Source organism: Penicillium macrosclerotiorum (genome assembly GCF_028827735.1).
Source record: "Penicillium macrosclerotiorum strain IBT 26536 chromosome Unknown utg000002l_segment0_segment0, whole genome shotgun sequence".
Lineage (NCBI taxonomy): Eukaryota > Fungi > Ascomycota > Eurotiomycetes > Eurotiales > Aspergillaceae > Penicillium > Penicillium macrosclerotiorum.
The window spans coordinates 1,548,917-1,566,834 of NW_026643082.1; the positions used below are offsets into that span (position 1 = coordinate 1,548,917).

Consider the following 17,918-nt stretch of genomic DNA (forward strand, 5'->3'; position numbering starts at 1 on the left):
GAAACATATGATGAAACCGATTGGACTTGCTTGAGACCTTACCACAAAAATGCTGCTGATGTATAAAGATTTGTACAAAAAATACCACAGAAAGCGGAAGGGATGGGTTGGGATATCAAAAATATATCGCCTCTAGCTTCTAGCACCCAAGCCTCACTAAAATCATACCTCATTTCCCCCAATGTAAATAATGTTACTGATTTCAACGTCTATTTCGTTCAGTTCAAGATTACATCCCAGCCTACAAAGAATGATTTCAGTCACGGAATACGTGTTTATTGCAGAGAAAGCCACTTTGGAAAGGCTCAAGTATTAAATGATGTAAGTAATTTATGGTGCAGCAAAAGCATCAAGTAGCAAGGATGACTATTGGCATGCCCCATCTGTCACCTCTCCGCACGAGGGGTCGACTTGTCGCACCTCCCTTGAAGCACAGTTCAGAAAGAGGGGGTTATGACAGACTTGGCGGATACCCAAGATATAAATAGACCCCCTACAACCTCTGCTAACAAGTCTCTTTTTTTGAAACTCAACCCATAATTTCTTGTCAAGCTATCAAAGCAAGAAATCAAGTTTCAATCTAAGTTACCTGCTCATTATGACTATTCCGGATGAGGTAGATATCATTATCTGTGGTGGCGGCAGCGCTGGGTGCGTGCCCGCTGGCCGCCTCGCAAATCTCGACCATAATCTCTCTGTTTTATTGATCGAGGCAGGAGAAGATAACCTTAATAATCAATGGTAAGGGCTACTTGAATTCTCAACTTTCAGTCATGAGAATAACTCAAAGGTATTAGGGTATATCGCCCCGGCATATATCCAACTAACATGAAGCTTGACTCGAAGACTGCTTCTTTCTATCATTCTCGACCATCGGAACACCTTGATGGTCGTCAAGCTATAGTGCCTTGTGCTAACATCCTCGGAGGTGGAAGCTCAATTAATTTCATGGTGAGTTGTTTGGAGATGCCCCGACTCGAGAACATCATGATTAACAGTTTTGTGTTGTGTAGATGTACACTCGTGCATCGGCTTCTGATTATGATGATTTTCAGGCAAAGGGGTGGTCAACTGATGAATTGCTGCCTCTTATGAAGAAGTATGAGACTTACCAAAGATCCTGCAATAACCCGAGCCTGCATGGGTTTGAGGGGCCAATTAAAGTTTCATTTGGAAACTACACGTACCCAATCACGCAGGATTTCCTTCGGGCGGCCGAGTCGCAAGGTATTCCCACCACAGATGATCTTCAAGACTTGAAGACAGGGTATGATGACACTGATTATCCCACTAAGTTACGAGCTTCTAACGAAAATGGATGGTAATAGCCATGGCGCAGAACATTGGTTAAAGTGGATCAATCGTGATACTGGTAAGCAAGCCTCTTATAAAATAACTTTGGCGGCGAAAAGCTTCGGTTCTGAGCTATAATCTGATGAGTAATCAACAGGTCGACGAAGCGATGCAGCCCATGCATACGTTCATAGTACCCGAGCCAAATACTCCAATCTTCATCTTAAATGCAACACTAAGGTTGACAAGGTTATTATTGAAAATGGTCGCGCAGTGGGCGTAGCCACAGTTCCAACAAAGCCCCTTGATGGGAGCGACCCACCCCGAAGAATCTTCCGAGCACGCAAACAAATTATCATCAGTGGTGGTACTCTGAGTTCACCCCTTATTCTTCAGCGATCAGGAGTTGGTGATGCAGAAAAGCTTCAGCGGCTTGGCATCAAGCCTTTGGTGAATCTTCCAGGAGTTGGTCGAAACTTCCAAGATCACTACCTCACTTTCTCTGTGTACAGAGCAAAGCCAGAAGTTGAAACTTTTGATGATTTTTTAAGAGGAGACCCAACCGTCCAGAAAAAGGTCTTTGAGGAATGGAATACTAAAGGTACAGGGCCACTAGCAACCAATGGTATAGACGCAGGGGTCAAGATCCGGCCGACGCAGGAGGAGTTGAACGATATGAAGAAATGGCCTACCCCGGAGTTTGTCAATGGATGGGAGTCATACTTCAAGAACAAACCAGACAAGCCCGTCATGCACTATTCAGTTATCTCGGGGTAAATATTCAATTTCTCTTTGTATGAACAAAACAACTAACCGGTACATACACAAGATTGTTTGGAGACCACATGTTGATGCCTCCAGGGAAGTTCTTCACCATGTTTCACTTTTTGGTAAGAGACTTTGTGTTTAAGATCAAGTTTGAACTCAAATTGGTATTCTCAAACTCAATTGGATATACAGGAGTACCCATTCTCGCGAGGTTCAACCCATATTCAGTCGTCTGATCCATACGCTGTGCCTGACTTTGATGCGGGCTTCATGAATGATAAACGTGACATGGCGCCCATGGTATGGGGATATGTCAAATCGCGTGAGACGGCCCGTCGCATGGGCGCTTATGCTGGAGAGGTGACAAGCATGCACCCTCACTTTGCTTACGACTCAAAAGCTCGAGCATATGATCTGGATTTGGCAACCACCAAGGCTTACGCTGGCCCAAATCATCTTTCGGCGGGCATTCAACATGGTAAGAGTGAACCATGTTTTTATATCGTTTTCTTTGATCTACGAATGACAGAAAAAAATGCAGGTTCATGGACTCAACCCCTGGAGCCTGGGAGGTCGTCGTCGACATCCACTCTCAACTCTAATCGCCATGAAGTTCGTGAATCTCTTGAATACAGCAAGGAAGATATTGCACACATTGAAAAATGGGGTTTGTAGATAATAAAAAACCCGACCAAGATTGATCATTCGTGTTATCTGACGATGTTCTAGTTCAACGTCATGTCGAGACCACATGGCACTCCCTCGGTACTTGCAGCATGGCACCAAGAGAAGGAAGCTCAATCGCACCACATGGTGGTGTTGTTGATGAGAGACTCAACGTTCACGGGGTGAAGGGACTTAAAGTTTGCGATCTATCTATCTGTCCTGATAATGTAGGCTGCAACACTTTCAGCGTGAGTACCCAAGAACCCATTTTTCAAAAAAAAAAAAAAAGATGGAAACATACTGATCATTGTCAAATCAGACCGCTCTACTGATTGGTGAAAAATGTGCTGTCCTCGTTGCAGAGGACTTGGGCTACTCTGGCGCGGACTTGAACATGGACGTGCCAAATTATCATGCACCAGGGGAATTTGGCAAACTTGCTCGCCTCTGAATTGACAAAAGGTTTATGTCAAAGATATGAATCAAAGTTTTGCATATTTATCATGTACTGAGCAGAATTTTATGTCAGCTAAAGCCTTCAAATTGTCTTCTTGGGCTTAATTTACTTCACTTTACTGAATATCTTTCTGGGAAACAGTCGTATAAAAAACCTTAATATATAGAATTACTCTAAATTTCGGAATAGAACCTCTTTCTTTCAATCATTAATTTCCATTCCAGTGACTTGCAAGACACGATATCCATAGATATAGAGGAGACATTAGTTGCTGTCCAGAACGATGACTTCTGCCTCCACATCACCAATACTCTCCACCAAAAGCGAATCGCCTGCATTGACTTGTGTAATGAAAGCGCCATCTCCTTCTTCCAAAACAATATCTTCGCGGCCATCAAGTTTGACCTTTGATTTGCCTTGTTTGGTCATAGGCAGATGGATATAAACATTGCGCTTCTTCTTGGAACTAACAATGTCACCGGCACCAATATTCCACTTGAATGTGGAAGCTGGCTCAATAATACCAGCGCCCATGACAAAATCTGCGTGGATCGGAATTGTACCCGGGATTTTTGGAACAGCCGCATCTTCATCTGCGGGTGTAGCCTCGGGGCCCGCTGCAAGAGGCGACAAAATTGGGACAAATGCTTTGCGCTTCGCTTCCTCACTGAAAGTCATCGTGTGATATTGAGGCTTCAGCCCATATTTCCAGGGTAGAGCCCAGATCTGAAGGAAGTGCACTGGCTTGTTGGATTCATTTTGCTCCGAATGGGCAATTCCTGCGACTGTTAGTTCAAATCTCTGAGAGAACAATTTTGGGAAAGACTTACCACTTCCACCAGTTGTAAATTGAACATCACCTCGCTTCATACGATAGAATTGCTTGCCCTGTTCCCCCTCGGCGCCTTTTTTGATCATGCTATCTCGATGGGTGAGTTCGCCACTGAGGATATAACTGAAGATTTCGGCATCGCGGTGCGGGTGTGTAGGGAAACCATTCCGAGCGGCAACACGATCTTCATTCAAGACACGAAGACTGCCAAAATTCTGAAATTTGTGGTCATAGTAACCGGCAAAGCTGAAAGTGTGGAAAGTTTTAAGCCATCCGCCGTGCTCGGCATATCCGCGTTCGCTAGAACGGCGCAAAACGATCTTGGCGTGGGCGAGTGGGTTTGACATGGTTTGTTGAATGAGACCTCCTCGTATATAGCTGGATAGTAGCAGCGAAAATTTTCTTCGGACAAAAAAGTGATTCTGATGGTATGGGTAGGCGAAAACGAGCTTTTTAAAGAGCTCCAGTCAGGTATCTAGAGGCTTATGGAAAATGTCGTGGATTATCCAAGCATTAGGGATCTCAAGTCATCGATCCGCAACCATCGCGCTAGTCCCATAAAGGTCTAGCGGACCCACATGTACTTGATGATGTGTTGCTGACTTGGTTTCTCGTCCACTTGATTAAGCAGGATTAGAAATTTTGGCCGGTTGGCCAGAAGATGTCATGCTCTGGGGTTTACGCTTCCAACTGCGGCTGAATCAAACGTCTCTAGATTGGAAATAGGACCTAATACTTGACAAATATCTTGGTCAAAGACGATAAAATCTCCACGAAGATTCGAAATCTCTGGAGAGAGGCTGGTTTTGCATCAGCGCCCGCACCATCTCAATTGGCATGCGGTTTCCCTTCAAGAATTGATCGTGAAAGTCTTTTTCCCTGTAGTGTTTGGACTCGACCATTTCTTTCCGTAATGCATATATTTGCAATGCCCCGAGCATATAACCAGCCTGATAGAGAGGCGAATACTCGCCGTTCAGTGATCGTCTCACTTCCCCCTCCGCGGTCGCGCGTTCGTGTCCAACATCATTGACAAGAAGATCAATGCAATCCTGAGCGCTCATTTGGCCAAGATGAAATTTGACAGAGAAAATGATCCGGGCGCATCGATGCAGTCGCCAAAATAGCATGCCGATGCGATTCTGAGGTGTCTTGATCCATCGCTCATCATTCCACAGAAGAAACTCCCAATATAGCGACCATCCTTCGATCCAAAAGGGTGTATCAAACAGCCGGCGATATGGACGATGTCTTGCATTCATGTACATCTGTAAGTGATGACCGGGGATCATCTCATGAAAGACGGTAGCACGGGAGAAGTGAATATTGTTCCCTCGCATACTCATCAATTTCGCTTCGTGATCCATAGTGTCGGTTGGATACGATACAATAATGCATTCGCCACCAAGGAAGAAAGGATTCACTTTTTGCCTTTCTGGAGACATCATAAACATCTGCCAGGTCTCCTTCGCAATCACAGGCACTGTAACGAGGTCATGGCCCTCGACGAACGAGATAGCTTCCTGCACAAGATCCCGAACCAGCTGGGTTTGTTTCCCAGGCTCAACAAAGTCATTCTTCACTTGTTCCAGGGCCGCTTGCCAGTTAACACCAAGGCCCAAGCTTTGTGATGCCCGTTTCATCTCTGTCATGCACCATTCGAATTCCTTTTCTCCAATTCTTATTATTTCTTCGGGGGAATAAGGGATCATTTCCGCGTGAAGCTCAGCAAGTAAGCCGTCACGCCCGATCGGTTGGCCAACTATGGCATCGTCATTTCCTGGTTTTATACCGACCAATACTTCTCTGATTACTGCAGCAGCATCATGGAGGCTCTCATCCATGACTTCATAGGGCTGCGAAACCCACCAGTCAAATGAAGGATCATATCCCTTGTAAAAGCCAAACCATTCCTTCAAATGGACTCGTAATGCGGTAATATGGCTGGCTGCACGAAATGCACTGGTTTTGACAATCGATTTACCATAGGATTCTGTTTTGATCGCTTTGATCATAGCTGCGATTTTTCCCTGTGATTCAAATAGCTTCTGTGCCGCATCGCGTGGCTCAATTGGTATGACGATGGCGCGAGCCTCACAAAGATTCACCAAGTTTTGTGCGAATGCGAGAAGTGGCTCAATTTTTTTATCCTGCTGCGAATCTAAATCGAGTCCGTGCAGTTGCCGTTCCAGATAGTTTTTGATCAAAAGGTAATCGACTTTACCTTGCTGGTCAAGAACGTCAAACTGTATGTCATGCAATGATTTGAGCTCGGAGACAAGAAACTGATGAATCCTTTGTCGTCGCCTTTGAGATATCAAGACCGGATAGAATTGTTTGATTTCTTTCAAGTCTGCTGTGATACGTTCAATCCTGTCGCGAACGTTTTCGCTGTGGGCGCGCCGAATGGCGACACCGCGAGGAGACGCCACGCAAACCATAGTAATCACTTTGGAAGCTACCTTTGGTCTTGAAAGCTCGCTTCTTACAAGAAATATCTGGTCGGAGACTGCTGGAGCGACGCGTAATTGACTTAAGGACGAAGATAGAAATCCGACCAAAGAGAATCACGTACCTCGAAGCGATGATAGAAGCGACGATATGCGGCAGATATGACGGTAGTGTGATACTGAGTCGGCGTGTCGACCCGACAATATGCTGATTGTCGCTGGAAGATCCGAGTGGTTGTTGTTGTTTTAGCTTCGAAGTTGGCTGTCTGGCCGGACGGGATGGAGAGAATGAAGTGGTCTTACTCCGCAGTTTTGCCTAAAAAGGAAGACTTGTTATCGGGATTGCGGGCGAGTTAGGCTTTACCGATCTGCTAGACCGACTTGCCACCCCTTGGCAAGAATTAGAATGCGGAGAAAATGGATGAGGGTTACATCTTTTTGGCCAAAAGGCTTATCTTCGGGCGCAGAAGCATTTATGTGGCGGTCTTCTGAGGTTTATTTCTCCTATATATACCTCGTCGTAGCTACATATATTCAAATTAGCGAGGAATTCATTCAACCAAATTTGAGTATGATTCCCTCATCATCTCTCAATAGCACTGAGCCATTCCAGGATATGCCAGAAAATGACAAGCGTGCAAAAGATAATATTGAAGAATTACACAATATTGAACTTTCGCACCAATGGGATCCAAACTTGCCCCAAGAGAAGCTCGATGCAATCAATGAAGCAGTTAACACGGGGGATCAGGAAAAAGCCGCGGAGCTGGATAAGTCCTTTGCTCAAAACTCTCAATATGAATCTGTCCGTGCAGCCGTGCGTCCTACCGATGGTGGAGAACCGGCAAATACAGTTCGCGCCTGGATACTGGGGATGTTTTTCACGACTGTGGGGAGTGGACTGAATATGTTTCTCAGTATGAGGTGGGAAAATTTGTAGCCTCTCCAATTCTATGATATTCAACTTGACGGATAAAAATAGGAGCCCAGCGATTTCTTTTCCTGCAATAGTCGTACAGTTGCTTGTTTATCCTATCGGCTGTTTATGGGCGAAGTTGATGCCTACGAGAGAATTTACTACTTTTGGAGTCCACTGGACTCTGAATCCCGGTCCTTTCAACATTAAAGAGCACACGGTAATTACGGTAGGTATCTTCGAAAATGGCGACTGATAGATTGATTCGCTGACATTATTTTTAGATTATGGCAAAGTAAGTCGGATATAGACTGTGTTATCTTGGCTGTTGATAACAGTAGAACTTCAGTGTCTCCATTGGTTATGCATACTGTACCGATGCTCTTCTGGCACTCCAGGCTAAACGTAAGGATCCTTTTTCTCCTTCCTGAAAATTTGTTTCTAACTAACCCGTCGTAGCACTATACAACCTCAATATAGGCTGGGGATTCCAGCTTTTATTTGCGCTAAGTAGTCAAATAGTTGGGATCTCTCTTGCTGGGATTTTCCGAAGATTCCTAGTGTGGTCAGTCAATTAAATCTCAAACGTTGAGGCAGCTACTTAGAATTTTAGGCCGGCTGCAATGATCTGGCCAGGACAGTTCGCCAACACAGCTTTGTTCTACGCTCTTCATGACAAACGCGGATCCGACCCGTCTCAAACCAATGGCTGGAGATTATCTCGCTATAGATATTTTTTGTATGTTATGCTGGGATCTTTTGTGTGGTACTGGTAAGTTTTGGTAACATTGAAACGATGTGAATTCAGCCTGAAAGGTCATTACAGGGTACCTGGTGTGATATTCCAGGGACTGTCGGTTTTTGCTTTCATTACTTGTAAGAAGAATCTTATATAATCTTCACCGGTAAATGTGAACTAACCTTTTCAGGGATCAAACCAAATAACGTCGTTTTAAACCAGCTATTTGGTGGCTTTACCGGTCTTTCGCTCATACCCATAACGTTTGATTGGACGTGCGTGTGCATTCAAGTTTGGTTGTAAGGGTCAGAGTTAGCTAACCATCTTCATAGATATGTTTCAGCTTACCTCCTGGATCCCTTGCTTTCTCCCGCCCATGCAATTTTAAATACATTGATTGGTCTTGTGGTCTTCGTCCTTATCACAACAATTGGCATAGCCTATACAGGAGCTTTGTAGGTGACAAGGAATCTGGTAAAAGCAAGGGCTAACTCATGTTACTAAGGTACTCGGAGTATCTCCCGATAAATACGTCATCTACTTATGACAATACTCAACAGTCTTACAATGTAACCAGAATCCTTGGATCGGGTTTCACATTCGATGAGAAAGAATATAAGGCATACTCACCAATGTTTCTGGCGCCGACCTTTGCTTTGAACTATGGACTTTCTTTTGCCGCTCTAACGGCTTCCATTGTTCATATTATCCTGTTCCACAGGAAAGAAATATGGCACAGATTCAAGACTGCCAAAAATCAAGAGCCTGACATTCATTTGATTCTGATGAGGAAATATAAGGAGGCTCCAGAATGGTGGTATGCATCTTTATTTTTGATATCGATGGCTCTCGGGCTGGCAGGCATTCTGGGATATGATTCCCAGCTTCCTTGTACGTGTTGTTCACTGTCACAACATATTAGACAGTCACTGATGACTCAAATAGGGTGGGGTTTCTTTGTATCAATTATTGTCGCTGTCGTATTTATTGTGAGTAATTTCGCTACTGGATTGCGGAAATTTTTGCTTATTGAGCCTTGCAGATTCCAACTTGTATGATCCTCGGAATTACCAACATCCAACTCTGTATGTTTTGCAATATCAGATATTTGTACTTGAAAACTGACCTCTCCAGCACTCAATGTTATATCGCCTTTCTTGGCCGGTTTCATGATTCCGGGGAAGCCTATTGGGGTCATGGTTTTCAAAGTGTTCAGCACAATTACTCTTGGACAAGCGTAAGTTTCTATTACTTTTCTCCACGGGCATATACTAACGAGAAGTTAAGACAAACCTTTTGTCAAGATCTAAAGGTATGATTTCTTGTTTCTAGGATTGATTTTGGCTAATGTCTCACCGTAAATCTCTTAGATTGCCCATTATATGAAGGTTCCGCCTCGTGTTACTTTCGTGTGCCAAGTTGTTGCTACAGTTTGGGCTTGCTTCGTTCAAATTGCAGTTATGAACTGGACTCTTGGAAATATTGACAACGTCTGCACCACGTACGTAAAACCCTAGAGTTGCAAACGCGGCTTCGATATTGAAAGCATACAGTGACCAGACTGCACACTTTACTTGCCCGAACGGTCGCGCATTTTTCTCTTCCAGCATTGTTTGGGGTCAGTCAATGTCTATCTTGATTTCATAACTCTTCAGAGCTTCTTTTAAACATTTTATAGGCGTGATTGGTCCCAATCGCATGTTTGGACCTGGGGCCATATATACATCGATCCAGTGGTTCTGGCTGCTTGGAGCTCTGCTGCCCGTTGCATTCTATGTATTGATGCGTGTCTTCCCTAGGTCAAAGCTCAGGCTACTGAATGCGCCGGTGTAAGTCATCCGTACCCCCTCCGCCCAAAAGTCTTAGCTAACTTTGCTTGAAGAATGCTTGGTGCTATGGCATGGCTACCTCCGTGAGTTAATCGTTACCCTAACCATAACTGAAACGGCCTTCTGACATAGCCCAGAGCAACACCTTTGAGCTATTCATCATGGGTCATGTTTGGTCTTATTTTCAACTACTGGATCCATCGCCGGTGGGGTGGCTGGTGGCGTAATTATAATTACATTACAGCTGCGGGACTTGACACCGGTCTCATTTTATCCACTATCGTGATTTTCTTTGCGATCACGTTTCCTGGTGTGGCTGTTCCAAATTGGTGGGGAAATACAGCCCCTTTTGAAACAATGGTAAGCGAGATTCCAAAGCGATTATGACTAGTTCTGACAAGAGTTCCCAAAAGGATTATCTCTATACAGCGATCCGAAAGACAGTGGCAGAAGGGCAGATCTTTGGACCAGCTACCTGGTAATCAGGCAATTAATGGTATTGAGAGAGGCAGGTCTGAAACAGGGGGTTGATGCATTTCTTTATCTAGTCAATGTTGAAACGGGAGCTAGTATAATCCGATTCCAATCCCTTTGCAGATTCGACCCAATTATACCAATCTATATCGATATTTAAGTCCATGTTACCGTCCACTGGTTCTATGGTTGAATTTGTACAAAATTCATCCGCCCATAGCCAAGGATCGACACTAGCACTGGTGGATTCGCCGGAAGGCAAGAGTCTTGCGGGTTCAGGTGGTTCATATTGGGGGCCCACTAGAGAGAGATCGGTGGTTCCAATTGCCCTTGGAGACACGGATGTAGTGACCGTGAAGTTGTGACCGAGCTCAGAGCTCTTGGGTTCAATATCCGTAGGACCAATATGGGGTGCAAAGTCCGGGTTCAAATATCGGAAATCAGTTAATGAGGCTGGCTGTACATAACTTGAAGTCAAACTTGATGGTATAGAAGTGCCGGGACACATAGGAGCAGAGGCAGATGGATTTTCCTGGACAGAAGAATCAAAAAGTCCTTGCCACTGTTCCAAATAATAATCTGCCGAGTTAGAACCAGCAGAATATAAGCCGGGACTCGAAGGCAAAGGTGTATTCCGATATTCATATTCGAGATTTTCAATAGCCAGCGCATCTTTTTTGAGCCGATCAATTTCCATTGCTCGATGGGCTTTGGCTTTGATCATCAGCTTCCGCAGAGGAAACCACATGCGAAGGTTTCTTATGCGAGACTGGGTCGGGATGAGCCAAGTGCTGTGCAAAGCTACCCATCCTCTTTCCACAAGAGGTGACCATTGACGGCGGGATATTTCAATCAGGATATAAACAATAGCATGCCAGTGAGTATATGTCTGAAATAACCACCGCCAGTGACGACATGCATGTTCGGCATTCAAAGCATGATTGTATTCAGAGACTTCGATCGCCGCAACAAGTAGCTTAGTTCTGACCTGCTCCGAAAGCTGCTCGCTTGGAGAAGCAAACAGAATTGGTAAATAGATAAAAAGCGTCATCTTAGCTATTACTAGCCGAGTGACCATGGTTCCTACCCACGATGTAATGGTTGATTCTGCTGTGTATTTCAGATAGCCTTCCTCGAGACCCTGGTAAATCCTTTGTAGCATCTGGTCTTGTTCTTCTAAACTTAAAGCATCAGAGCCTCTTGCCATCATGAGTCTCACGGTTTCGGAAGTCTTGCATGAGACGAGAGCCAATGACATGTCAGTCAATCCCTCTCGTTCAACAGGTTTTTGTTCTGAGTCTGGGTCTAAATCTGCATCGTTAATGTTTAGGGGGATTTTTGTGTCAAAACTGCCCAGCGGAATTGTGTACTCCGTCCCTTGGTCTTCGGATGCTCTAATATCAAGCATACACAAGGCCCACCAGACCCGTCGTCGCATCTCAATATCGAATGGAGATAAATTATTGAAGTTGGCCCCGTCGCGGTGCAAACCAAGCGACAAACCCATTCGAATGGCAAGTCCTGTCATCATCCAGACGAACCTCGGGCTATCGTGTCGCCGGACTAGAGTGAGAAATATCGCGAAAGCCTGGAGCAATACTAGGTCTGGCACATTCAAAAAATCAGCTTTGGCGAGAGCATGCTCCAGGCCGAGGCGATATTTCAGGTTTAGTTCCATCTTGGTTGTTCCGAAGTTAACCATAACATCCTCCTCCTCCATAGAAGTCACGGCCGCATAGTATATGGAGAACATTAACGCCTCGTTAGGAGGCGTTAAGCCCGTCATGTCACCGCGCAGATCACGGATCATCTTGGTGACCGTGGGAATGTGGATGTATTGAACAAAAATGTTCACATTCTCAGAGAAGACATCCAGTAAGAATGGAATTTGAGAAGGCAGTGGATGAAATCCACGGAGGTCGGGAGCAGCAGAACTCAAGTTGTGGCGAAACAGGAAGGCATGCCGTTCTTCTGGCTCGCGATCAAACTCTTGTGTAGACAGTGCATTTTCAGGAGACCAGCCTTCTGATTCTGAGGAGTCAAATTCTTCATGATGAGAAGCTCCCCCTGTGTCCATTTTGATTTGGTTAATCTGTAGTAGAAAGTCAGATAACCATTCGTCTGAACCTATCATGTAGAGGCGTATACCTCGTCGTTGACTCGAGACCAGAAGCCACTACCAACATAGCGACTCTTGTTCGCATCTTGAACAACTAACCTCCCGAATTGATGTTGAGCATAAGGTGAATTTGAGACATATGGGTTCGCCTGGTGTGCGGTCTCTTCAGTAGATCCGGCGGCTGAATGAAGCCCGGGAGATGAGCCGCTTAGAGAAGCTGCCCTGGCATTTGCCTGCTCCAGCTGAGCAGTGAGATCTCTGACGAGATTCTCCAATGTTCGAATTCGCTCCATGGCATCGTCAGTCAGCGGGCGCTCGAGACGCCGGGTCCATCTTGGTGGACGATCTGTCGGCGGGAAAATGCAGGCAATATTCGCGCGGCGGCAATTTGAGCATGGTGATTGTTTGTCGCAACGAACCTTTCGGCTTCTACAAACGATGCAGCTGCGTGGCTTTGGTGCACGCGCGGGGGTCTGCTTGGACGTTGGTGGTTGGTCCCTGCCGGTGGGCACCCTCGCGTCTTTCTCGGGGATTGAGGCCGAGCCTGCCGCGATCGCCGACGCGGACGTCGAAGACGACGCCGCGGGAGAGTTCTGTAGCATACCCGCGGCTTGTACGGTCTAAACACCTCTAGCCTCGCGTCTCACAGTTGGTCATCCCACATGGCCAGTATGATTTCGATTATTCCGATGTTTCATGTTGGTTGAGAGCAAGTGGCTGCGTGACAGCGACTGGCGTTGCGTTCGTCTTCATTGGTGCGGATCCCTCGCCGCTTTAAGAGCGCCAATGCGATCGTCATCAAATCATTCTCTCGAGAAATTGCAAGCTCGGTCATTGTATATAAACGAACTGGGCGGAGAGTCGAAGCAAAGCGCTCAATGATTATATGCGACTAATCTTAATTTCCGCTGATGCACCGGCATGGAGTGGATTCGGTTGGAGCTCTGTCTCCGCTTGGAATCTTGTAGAAACTCCGGCATCCTAATGGAGGCCGAATTATTCGGAGTCAATCTTATCACTTTGGATCCTCGTCCAGATCCCAAGGAGAATCTCCCTGAAGCCAAGCCACTCTCAACTGTCTGAAAATGACCGAAGCCATCGCGAAGTATACTCCACATGCGGTTTAGCGTGGCTGACAGGCTTTGGAAAAGGCCGAGAAACGCGCGCGATTCGCGGATTCAGCAAAACAAGTGGAGACGATGACTGTGGCGAGAACAAGGCGACGCCAATCTGACGGTCGCTCGAATGCTTGAACAACTCGGTGAAGCTTCGGTCCTTCTCGTTCTCGAAGGCTTATTGGGACAGCCGGAATGTAGTTATAAGGCGCTTCCTTGTCCAGTTTCACGGAGGATGAGCCACGACGCTAGAACCACATATCAACGTGAACCAGTCTTACAACTGTCATAATACCAGTGGAGAATCGCCTTGAACAGAGACCATCTTGTCACAAATCAATTTTATTTCCCTCGAAAATTCAATTATCCTTCAAGCTTGCAGTTTCAATTAAAATTATGGACCCCAAGACTCAGACTGTGGCTTTCTTCGGTGCCAGCACTGGCGTTGGCCTTGCAGCCCTCAAACACTCCTTGGAAGCAGGGCTTCAATGTATCGCGCTTTGTCGAACCCCTGCAAAGCTCACGGCCATCTTCCCAGAAGGTTCTACACCGAACCTGAAGATTGTGAAAGGAGACGCCCATGATATTACCCCTGTGTCTGAGTGCCTCCGAACGAAAGATGGAAAGCTCGTCGACATGATCATTTCGACTATCGGCAGCAAGCCGGTCTTGTCCAAACTGTCAGTTGAGGATCCAGAGTGCTGCAGAAAGGGGGCAGCTATCATGATAGAAGCCATATCCCAGCTTCGAGCCTCAGGCGTGACCGGGAACCCTCATATTGTCTCCTTTAGCACCACCGGATTGTCCCGATTTGGCCGCGATGTTCCTTATCTCATGATCCCACTTTACCATGTGGCCCTGAAGGTTCCACACGAGGACAAGCGGATCATGGAGGATCGCTTCGTTGAGAGTGGCGTTACTTTCACGATCGTTCGTGGAAGCCTGCTCACCAATGGAGAGACCACTAACACCGTTCGAGTTGGCATTGAGGACCCCAAGACAGGACGGGAGTCAAGTGCCATCGGGTATACTATCTCCAGAGAGGACTCCGGAAAGTGGATTACAGAGAACCTCATTTTGCAGAAGAATGAGAAGTATACAAACAAGATTTTGATGATTACTACTTGACGGACATATGTTTTCCTTTTGCTTTCTCTTCCTTTTCTGTCCGAACTGTTTTGTTTCTAGTGATTTCTATTGAACAAGGCTGGATCTAAGTGTCAGTCTTCAAGATATTTGATTTTAGCGATAGCTATTCATAGAATTCTTTTGGATATCCTCGCTTTCGCCTCCAACCTTCAGTAGATTCTCAATGGTCATTGCGACAAAAAGAGCCAGAGCATTGGATGTCTGCCTGCACGAAAGAACTCATTGACACAATCTAAATTTCTGACAGTCTAGATATGTTTAAGAAAATGAATCTTGCAAATTGACAGCCTCGTACCATTGTCGACTAGTTGTAGCTTTCCAGAGATGGCTAAAGCCAAGGGGTGCGTCTATATCTCTGTGTTGAGATTCATTAAAACTTCACTGCGAATGTTTTTTTCTGTTGAATATATAAATTGCATTATATTGGGTTAATTTTGGATTTTTTATGCTTGTTTACTCATCGACAGCGAATAGGAAGAAAGATCCAAGCTATGCTGAATGAGCCTAACATTTCCACTAGCACTGGACTGCCAATACTCTGCAAAAAAAAAAAAAAATTACAATGCTCCAGTTTCTAAGCTAATTTTCTGGAAATCCGTGATCTACATAAGTGGAGTTTGGTTTTCTCGGACGTTGAGCCTAGAATGTTATCACTCGAACTTAAGCACTAAGCTTCATGCCTCACGCTGTGCGCCCCATGGAGAGCACATACATCCGGATTCTAAATTAATTGATATTTTTAACAAGACTTTACTAAATTTGAAGGCGGTTGTAAAAGGTGCCTCAATCCCTCGGCCCTTCCAATGCGTGAATGTGTAGAGAGTGGCTGTTTCTAAGTTGGATATAAATATGAGCCAATTGACACCTGAGGCAAAAGGCTAGTCCCAATCGGGTGTCAATCTTGAGATTCTCGAGCTTGTCATCCACCGCCGACCTTGGACACCTCTGTTAGCCAAACACCTAACTGACAAAACAAGATGACTTCGTCGCTGAGAATGGCCTCTGGTATTTTGAGCCGAGCCACCCGTAACTTGGCTGCCATTGAATCCGCCCCATCGCACCGCATCCTCCCTATCCTTCGAAGCAGTAGCCGACCGCAATGCCGAACCTACACGCAAGCGCAGCGACCGCAGTGCCACCAGGTTATGCAGAACGCCTTTTCTGCGCGAAATTGCTTCTCCACGACAACCTCCCGTGCCAAGAACAAGACAATGGGCCAGTTGCGCCAGCGCAACTCGACCGGTCCTTTCTCGTGGAAGGCCGCGCTGCTCTTCGTGCTCACGGGTGCGGGCATGGTGATCTATTTCCGCGTTGAAAAGGCCCGTCTGGAGCGAAAGCGTATTGCGGAGATGAGCAAGGGTGTCGGAAAGCCCAAAGTTGGCGGTCCTTTCACTTTGATGGACCTGAACGGAAAGGAATTCACTGCGGAGGATCTCAAGGGCAAATACAGCTTCGTGAGTTACCTCGAAGGGTCATGGCATATTTGCCGAATGTTATTCAAGCTAACAGGATCTTCAATTTGCCTTATTATAGGTCTATTTCGGATTCACCCACTGCCCCGACATCTGTCCGGACGAGCTGGACAAGATGGCTGAGATTATCGACAAGGTCAAGGAGGCCACTAAGGACGACAAGGTCTTCCTGCCTGTTTTCATTACGTGTGATCCCGTCCGTGACACCCCCGAGGTTCTTGGAGCATACCTGAAGGAGTTTCACCCGGACATCGTCGGCTTGACGGGCACCTATGAACAGGTCAAGAACGTCTGCCGGCAGTATCGTGTTTATTTCAGCACTCCCAAGAACGTGAAGCCGGGCGAGGACTACTTGGTGGACCACAGCATTTATTTCTATCTAATGGGTAAGTCCCGACGGTCTTTGAGTTAGGTCATAGGAGGCTGACATTTAATACCAGATCCCGACAATGATTTTGTGGAATGTATCGGCCGACAGGATACGCCGGAATCTGCGTCAAAGGTGATTCTCGAACACATCAACGACTGGAAGAGAGAAGGCAAGCCGATCAAGGTCGAGTAATCGCTTCGCGGTGTATGTATGAAAATTGTACTATAACAACATTCCCTGAATCTAAATACCCTACTCATTGAATTCCATAAATTGCTCCAATGCTGCTTTGGCAGCGACTACCCCCGTCGTATTTGTGTATCTCAAATGATGCTCTATATAGCGAACAAATATATAGACATCACTGCGCCGGTATTGAGGCCCAATCGCTTTGTGCTATCATCCAAGGGCGCTGCTAGTGAGCATCAGTATAGTAGCATGCAAAGTCAACCCATCACGAACCTTTCAACGCCATAAATGGATATTCCAATGTGCCTCCAGTTGCGCCTGCAACGCAACTCCCATTTCTCGCTTCATCCAAAGCCCTTATTGTCGAACCAAATTTCCTTCCGCATCGCGATCGGCGTTGGCCCTCCACTCCATCCCACCGTCGACGAACTCCTCCCTCTTCCAGATCTCCGCTTTTTCCTTACAGGCCTCCAAAATCTCCTCGCCCGCCCGCCAGGCCGCAGCACGATGCCCCGAGCTTACTGCAATGGCAATAGAGGCTTCACCGATAGGAACAACCCCCAACCGATGCGCAATGCTCACACCCTTGAGTTGGTGGGTCTGGATGGCGGCTTCAGCGATCGCCGTAAGGGTCTTGAACACGAGGGGTGGATATGCAGTATAGCTCAGCTGTGAGACAGACCGGCCTTCAAAGGTATCTCGTGTTGTACCAAGGAATAGAATGTTGGCTCCGGCGGTGGGTGAGGAGGTTTGCGCGAGGTAGGTGTTTGGATCGAGTGCAGCATAGGTCAATGTTAGGTGGATGTTTTGTTGCGCATCCTGGCGAGTGCGCGGATAGGTAGCTGGGTCCAGATGCGCTGGAACAGAGTCATCATCAGCCGTCATCGTGTATACATGAGTGGGGTGTGTGAGGAGTTGAAGAATGTATTCACAACAGTCTCCAAAGGGCTGTTATCGACTGCGGGGAACGGTGGATAAGTGCGCGCCGATAGTGGCGGAGGTCACCGAAGGGGCAAAATTGCACTGTTGGCCTCACATTTTGTTATCTGTTATCCCAACCCTTGTTCTAACTAATATTGT

General features: G+C 46.2%; 8 protein-coding genes across 8 annotated transcripts; 4 read left to right on the forward strand and 4 right to left on the reverse strand.

The window, feature by feature from the left end:
• Positions 1-598: 598 nt before the first annotated feature.
• Positions 599-3,178, forward strand: N7462_001706 (GMC family oxidoreductase; the record flags this gene model as incomplete). Its single annotated transcript, XM_057073432.1, has 9 exons — positions 599-741; positions 798-951; positions 1,014-1,267; positions 1,329-1,372; positions 1,451-2,066; positions 2,123-2,183; positions 2,254-2,728; positions 2,791-2,975; positions 3,047-3,178. The coding sequence occupies 9 exons, from the start codon at positions 599-601 to the stop codon at positions 3,176-3,178; spliced, it is 2,064 nt and encodes a 687-aa protein (XP_056937073.1).
• A 270-nt stretch (positions 3,179-3,448) lies between these two features.
• N7462_001707 (pirin family protein) lies at positions 3,449-4,363 on the reverse strand (the record flags this gene model as incomplete). The annotated part of the gene is made up of 2 exons (XM_057073433.1): positions 3,449-3,963; positions 4,015-4,363. The coding sequence occupies 2 exons, from the start codon at positions 4,361-4,363 to the stop codon at positions 3,449-3,451; spliced, it is 864 nt and encodes a 287-aa protein (XP_056937074.1).
• A 405-nt stretch (positions 4,364-4,768) lies between these two features.
• Positions 4,769-6,457, reverse strand: N7462_001708 (uncharacterized protein; the record flags this gene model as incomplete). The annotated part of the gene is made up of 1 exon (XM_057073434.1): positions 4,769-6,457. One exon carries the CDS (start codon positions 6,455-6,457, stop codon positions 4,769-4,771), a length of 1,689 nt encoding a protein of 562 aa, XP_056937075.1.
• A 580-nt stretch (positions 6,458-7,037) lies between these two features.
• Positions 7,038-10,432, forward strand: N7462_001709 (uncharacterized protein; the record flags this gene model as incomplete). The annotated part of the gene is made up of 20 exons (XM_057073435.1): positions 7,038-7,390; positions 7,449-7,611; positions 7,667-7,677; positions 7,732-7,787; positions 7,842-7,947; positions 7,996-8,154; positions 8,209-8,258; positions 8,312-8,396; positions 8,454-8,576; positions 8,627-9,012; positions 9,067-9,110; positions 9,164-9,206; positions 9,256-9,358; positions 9,409-9,433; positions 9,492-9,622; positions 9,675-9,739; positions 9,800-9,950; positions 10,004-10,033; positions 10,088-10,310; positions 10,352-10,432. The coding sequence occupies 20 exons, from the start codon at positions 7,038-7,040 to the stop codon at positions 10,430-10,432; spliced, it is 2,388 nt and encodes a 795-aa protein (XP_056937076.1).
• Positions 10,433-10,494: 62 nt separating this feature from the next.
• Positions 10,495-13,145, reverse strand: N7462_001710 (uncharacterized protein; the record flags this gene model as incomplete). Its single annotated transcript, XM_057073436.1, has 2 exons — positions 10,495-12,516; positions 12,573-13,145. The coding sequence occupies 2 exons, from the start codon at positions 13,143-13,145 to the stop codon at positions 10,495-10,497; spliced, it is 2,595 nt and encodes an 864-aa protein (XP_056937077.1).
• Positions 13,146-14,054: 909 nt separating this feature from the next.
• Positions 14,055-14,786, forward strand: N7462_001711 (NAD(P)-dependent oxidoreductase; the record flags this gene model as incomplete). Its single annotated transcript, XM_057073437.1, has 1 exon — positions 14,055-14,786. The coding sequence occupies one exon, from the start codon at positions 14,055-14,057 to the stop codon at positions 14,784-14,786; it is 732 nt and encodes a 243-aa protein (XP_056937078.1).
• A 998-nt stretch (positions 14,787-15,784) lies between these two features.
• On the forward strand, positions 15,785-16,841 carry N7462_001712 (SCO family protein; the record flags this gene model as incomplete). Its single annotated transcript, XM_057073438.1, has 3 exons — positions 15,785-16,261; positions 16,341-16,665; positions 16,720-16,841. 3 exons carry the CDS (start codon positions 15,785-15,787, stop codon positions 16,839-16,841), a joined length of 924 nt encoding a protein of 307 aa, XP_056937079.1.
• Positions 16,842-17,195: 354 nt separating this feature from the next.
• Positions 17,196-17,723, reverse strand: N7462_001713 (molybdopterin synthase catalytic subunit; the record flags this gene model as incomplete). The annotated part of the gene is made up of 1 exon (XM_057073439.1): positions 17,196-17,723. One exon carries the CDS (start codon positions 17,721-17,723, stop codon positions 17,196-17,198), a length of 528 nt encoding a protein of 175 aa, XP_056937080.1.
• Positions 17,724-17,918: the final 195 nt, after the last annotated feature.